The sequence below is a fragment of the Brassica rapa genome, chromosome A06 (genome assembly GCF_000309985.2).
Source record: "Brassica rapa cultivar Chiifu-401-42 chromosome A06, CAAS_Brap_v3.01, whole genome shotgun sequence".
NCBI classification, from domain to species: Eukaryota; Viridiplantae; Streptophyta; class Magnoliopsida; order Brassicales; family Brassicaceae; genus Brassica; species Brassica rapa.
In genome coordinates, this window is record NC_024800.2 from 21,407,163 (window position 1) to 21,413,341 (window position 6,179).

The 6,179-nt window shown below is 33.9% G+C and overlaps 1 protein-coding gene across 1 annotated transcript; it reads right to left on the reverse strand.

Moving 5' to 3' along the window:
• Positions 1 to 117: 117 nt before the first annotated feature.
• Positions 118 to 2,265, reverse strand: LOC103874235 (bidirectional sugar transporter SWEET12). Its single transcript, XM_009152648.3, has 6 exons — positions 2,010 to 2,265; positions 1,858 to 1,894; positions 1,466 to 1,676; positions 1,229 to 1,390; positions 1,010 to 1,129; positions 118 to 631 (listed from the first exon to the last, which is right to left on the reverse strand). Exons 1-6 carry the CDS (start codon positions 2,059 to 2,061, stop codon positions 347 to 349), a joined length of 867 nt encoding a protein of 288 aa, XP_009150896.1. The 5' UTR covers positions 2,062 to 2,265; the 3' UTR covers positions 118 to 346.
• Between the last annotated feature and the right edge of the window lie 3,914 nt (positions 2,266 to 6,179).

A 6,179-nucleotide genomic window follows, 5' to 3' on the forward strand; every position in this document is an offset into this window, starting at 1 on the left:
ATGAATGTATAATTGTACACAACGTTTACAATCGTATCAATTTTTTTCTTGAAAATAATTTAATTTCAAGAAAAAGACGAGAAAATTGCACATGGGGTAGATTACGACTGAATTATACACTAGGGAGAACGATTTTATAACCTTTCAACGGGAAAATAAGGTGATATTCATATCCAACAGATAATATAATTACACTAATAATTAAAAGAAGAGAAAAATCATCTCAGGATAATGTAATTCCCGAGATAATTAATCCTCGACTTGGCACACGTAGATGGTGATTGATGATATCAAAATAGAGTACAAAGTCAACAATGCAAAAGATAGGCAAACAGTTTTTCTGTTTTTAACAAGCTGCAGTGGAGTGTGTGCCGTTTTTAACTCCCTGTCCATTTTCAGTTTCAGCCTTCCTATCATTACATATACACTTGTTCGCCGTTGGCACGACTGTGATCTCTGCTGGTTCAGGAGATGCCAGTGTGCCTAGCTTCAGCATATCAATGCTCACCTCCGGCAACTTAGCGGCTTCGAGTTCTTTTTCCACCAAATCCGACGGCGTTTTGCAGTATTTGAAAACCACGTAAAGTATCATTTGAAGTGCACCAAGAGCAAACCCGATCACGTTGGGGAACTGCGATATCGACAGATGAAAAGTATTAGTGCTCAAAGCAATATTAACTACTTTTTATTTTAATATATGAACTTTTCACTTTATAGATCCATATCATTTTGTAGTATGGTTACGTGCAATATACTACTAATATTTCTTTATAGCAGATTTATAGATAGAACTCTTTTGTAAAAGATGTTTTTTTAAAGACAAAAGGAGTATCTTTAGCGTTTGTGGGATATATAAAATGTAACACGACAATAGTACCGAACAAAAGGGTTATGTTTTTTGTGAATCCATGTCTCTCTTTATCTATGATAATTAATTTGTATATAAGCTCAGGTATATAGAAACAAAAGCAAATAATGATGATTATGATAATGATTTAGGATGACTTACAGCAACGTAGATATCCCTAAGAGCAAGACCATAAAGAAGCCAGACGACCGCACTGATGGTAAGTGTCAAGGATAAGCTAAACGGCATGTACTCCACACTTTTTGTCTTTATCACCGTTCTCTGTTTTTAATATATATACAAACATTAATTAAATCAGAACATAATTTCATTTTCATTTACCATTATATATGTAACACTCGCTAGCTAGACTATACTTACGATAATGCTAAGCGGCGCAGCGAAAACGCAGACAGAGAATCCGACACAGATTCCTCCGATTATCTTTGCACGTGTGGATCCTTTTGCTAAGAATTGGCAGAGGAGGAGAATTAAACAGAATCCTCCAAAGTTCATAAGCAACAAGAGCTTCACCGTTAACATCTGCACCAAAAGTATCATTAAATATAATGAATCTCACATATATAATTGGTAAGGGCTAATCGAAGAACAACATACTCGCGCTTTCTTGGTGGCAAAGGCAACGAATATGGCGATGTATATGGTTTCGATGAAGCAACCAAAGGAGTTGATGGTGACGAGAAGGAAGACATCTTTCTTCTGAGTAGCGTAGTAGAGCCAAAGCATCGCGCTGAAGAGCGCCACCACGTAAGGAAGAGATTGAAAATCTTCTGTGGTTTTCTTCTTCCAAATCCTATAGAACGTTGGCCTGCATCCATATCGAATCATCTTGGCAATTAAATAGTGATATCTCAACTGGTTAATTTGGTTTGCTATATGATCATTATTATAGTTGTTAGTTCTAGTTATAGCGAGATAGTAACATATAACGCATGTGCTGATATATTAAGATTCTCATGTCTTAATGAAGTAAAGATGTGACTACTTACACGGGAGAGAGGAAAACAGCAAAGGAAATGATGTTTCCTGAAATATATATGATTATAATGGAAGTATAATGTTAGTAGACATACCCGCTTTACAATATGGTTATAGGTTTATGATGATATCAAATTTGATATAAAAGGAGATAAATTCATACCGAGCAAGCCGAAGGCAAAGGCCCATGTGTTCTGAGTGTTGAAGATAGCCATGTATATCGATCTTTAAGAGTCTTTTGGATAAGGAAAATTATAGGTCTTTGTTTGTATATGAAGAGAAGATGAACTCTTTGAGGTAAGAAAGATATTAGCTTTGTAAGTGTTTCTCTTAAATCAAAAGCTTATGGCACGACCTTAGCATTTGGGGACTTCAGGTATATATAGTGGAAGGTCTCAGGAAGGAATGGGGAAGATATATGTTGTGTGAATCATAATATAATTAAAATATATATATGCTTAAAGTATTATTGTCTTTGTAGGTGTACTGCAAAAACAAATGTCCTTAGAAAATTATTCACAAAGCAAATCCACACCAATATAACTTTTTGATAAATAATGCATGTCGATTTCGGTTTAGGCCAACTCTTTCTTTTAAAAGCTTTATGTCTAGATTCTACCTATTTCACATATATCTATATGTGATTTGTTTTTACATGTTACAATGTTTTCTGCAGTTTGATAAAATTACAAAGCTCTTGAATAAATTACGTTTCCAAGAAAATTAGTTCACGTGAAATTGTACGTAAATATATATTGCCGTTTTCTCTTTTAGTAACTTTTTTATTCTAAATTTACGTTTCTCAGTTTTCAAATCATTTTAATTTTTTTTTGCCGTTTCTCAATCATTAACATTTTGCCCGTACATACCCCAATCAACTAAAAACAGTTAATAACACATAGATAGATGCTCTCTTTCATTTGTACTTGAATTAACATTTGTTTCATCAACGATATTCACGTTTTGTTCTTACGTTTTAAAAGGTAAAATAAACGGAAAGAGAGGTAGACGGCTTAACTAATGGAGACCTATTGGCTGTGTTTTTCTTGTCAGAGCTACTGGTCAAGATTAATACAGTATAGTTCAAATTCTCAAGTAATAATTGAATGATGAAAGCATAGAAGTACCCTTTATTTAACGGTTGGTCGATATAACAATTTGTTAAACTTCATTATATATATGATTTTATTTATAAACGCAAAATCAAGATAAGATTTTGGCAGATCATGGGTGCAAGGTTTTTTATATGGCTAGGCTCCAACATGAAGGAGAAAAAGTTGGCCTAGAATGCAAGTAAGTAGTTATGGTAGGACCTTATATATGGTTTTACTATATGATTCTGGCTCACAATTAGTGCCGGTCTTTGAGTTTTATGACTGAAAGCAAAAAAAAAAAAAAAAAAAAAAACTACTATGTGATTTGAACTTGGAACGTGACGTTCTAAACTACAATATATATTTTTTATGAAAATGAAAACTACAATATATATACTATAAGATCAATTTTAGTAAAAATAACTGAAAATAGTTTACAATGATGGAAGTTGGAAGCATATGCTTCTACAGCTTCCTTCCAAGGTCGGGGATCAGTATAGACTAGACTGTTATATATGGTTAGTTGAACGTAACGATCAGGTTAATCGTAGTAACTCATTATGCTTTCAAATGTTTAATTGAAGAGGTCATTCTGTTAGGGTGGTTGTCTTTTCTAGTAAAATATTTCTTTTAAACTAATTTATTCTAGTACAAATTATAAATGAAAGACAATTATTCAAATGAGTTATTTCAATTATGTACATAATGACGAGGGTGTTCATAATTTTGAAAAATCCATCCGTATTTGAGCAATAGGCTAATAATATCTCTTTCTTAACACTGCAAGAAGATGCTTAGTTAGGTATGTGGTTGAAAATGACTACGGCATCAAAATAAAACTAAATACTATTTCACATATATAATTTATCAGGAAAATAATAAAGGGTATCATGATTTATTGGAACAACCGTAAGTTTCAGATACAAAAAATTTCCAATAAAATAATTCCAGACACATAACTTTTAACAAAATTTTTTTTTTACAAATTAAGCTCTCATACTAGAATATATATATGTATGTCATAACACCCACACAAAACAAAAATATACGCCATTGTATGTATAGACAAGTATGACTGCAGCGAGGAAGCTATTACTTTTGGACATCAGAAGTAAGGTGCATTCAGGATATGAAATTAATGTGGGAGGATCTTTGGATCCTTTCGTCGTCAGCTCGACCGGCTCGGGTCCGGGTTCCAACTGTGAACCCAAAGATGATCTTAAGTAGTCTTATCAATCTAGCTACAAAGGAATGTGATGTTCGTTTACTGGAACAATATATAGCTCAAGAAGATATTCCGCTGATACTGAGTTTGGCCATAAGCCCTATCCATCGACGTGATACATTTTGCTGGAGCTACACAAAGAATAGACATTATACTGTTAAATCGGGGTATTGGGTTGCTACAAACTTGATGAGGGATGAGGAGGATTTAGAAGTTCTACAACCCAGCATTATAAAACTCCAAGCCTTTGCTTGGAAGGTAAAAGCGCCACAAAAGATTTACCATCTTATATGGTATTTAATATCAGGACATGTAGCGGTAACAAAGAATCTGGTACGCCGCAACATTCGATGTGACAATTATTGTCCAAGATGTGGAACACCAGAAGAGACCGTTACTCATGCTATCTTTGAGTGTCCACCGGCCTTACAAGCATGGGAGTTATCATCAACGCCATCGAGCCCTGAAATCTTCCCAGTACCAAATATTTACGCTAATATGGACTATCTCTTTTGGAGAAAGAATGGTATTCTGGAGCCAGAAAATGATAGAAATCCTTATCCTTGGATAATTTGGTACATATGGAAAGCTAGAAATGATAAGTTGTTTAGAGGCATAAATAGAGATCCACTGGAACTAGTCAGGTATGCAGAGAGTAGTGCCAAGCTTGGTACAACGCAAGAGACACTGAACCGGTTCTGCCACAGGTACAGACTAATGAAGGAACACAAGCCTTAAGCTTGGGTGCTATTTGTATGGTGGATTGTTCATGGACCTCTACAACTCAATTCAGTGGAATGGGATGGGTTTGGAAGGATACAATGGGGAAGATACAATTCATGGGATCAAGGAACTTGCAGAGGAGGGAGACAGCGTTACACTCGGAACTGGAAGCGCTACAGTGGGCAATGGAGAGCATGATACAACACTCGTCCTGCCAGAGGTTTGGGACGGACTGTAAGGACCTGATTGCGATGCTAGAACAGCCACAAGATTGGCCTAACTTCTCAACATAGCTGGAAATCATTCAAACTCTTCAGTTGTGTTTTTCGGACTTCAAGATCAGCTATTTCCCAAGGATGCAGAATGAGATTACGGATTCGCTAGCTAAGAATGCACGTTCTTTTCATAGACCTTTATGTTTTATTGGTTGTTCTATTCCGGTATGGCTCCCCATGCCACCTCAAGTTTGAGTAATAGAATAGCCGTTTGTTGTCAAAAAAAAACAAAAATATACGCTTGAGAGGGTTTACTGGTAGATAAATTTAGAGAAACCGTAAAATTTAGAAAATCTATTGTTATTGGTTTATGTATTTCTAAAATCCTAGAAAAATATATTGTTATTGGTTTGAAGATTCTCTAACTCTATTTAAAAAAATTGTTATTGAAAAAATTTACTTATCATTTATTTTACAATTCTATTAAATTCTATAGTTATTGGAAAAAATAAATTCTTTATATTTTTACTCCTTCGAGAATACCAAGTACTCCCTCTGTTCCTAAAAATAAGATGTTTTATAGAATTTTGATGTTCCAATATATAAGATGTTTTCATTTTTCAAGATACCTTTTACTTTATTAAAAAATGTGTATCCAATCATATGTTAATAGTCTATTTTGTAATTGGTTGAGTACAATTAATTTATAGTTTTAATGATATTTTCTAGAGAAAAAGTAGTTTTCTTAATATGTGTGTTTCTACCTAAACATCCTATTTTCAGAAACAGAGGGAGTATAATACAAAAACACACACATACAAACACAAGTATTTCATTTTGTTTGTAGTTCCTGAGAACATACCTTACACGAACAACTTCAGTTCCTTCTGGCAATTTTATTGGTATTCTTATCATTCTTTTTTCTTAGAACAATATTCTTATCATTCTAACATCAGCATGTAAGAACTGTTAACAAAAAAAACATATCATCATTGACATTTGTACTCGAAGAACAAGAGTATAAGTTGATAACAAACAATAACATGAATTATTTTAATAAGAAACATTTCTTAACA

Excerpts from the sequence above, each read along its gene's own strand:
- LOC103874235 (XM_009152648.3), bottom strand. The coding sequence starts at position 2,061 with ATGGCTATCTTCAACACTCAGAACACATGGGCCTTTGCCTTCGGCTTG. Across the intron at positions 1,391-1,465 it reads TTGCCACCAAGAAAGCGCGA|ATGTTAACGGTGAAGCTCTT; the intron begins GTATGTTGTTCT and ends CTTTTGGTGCAG. Across the intron at positions 632-1,009 it reads TTAGGGATATCTACGTTGCT|TTCCCCAACGTGATCGGGTT; the intron begins GTAAGTCATCCT and ends TCGATATCGCAG.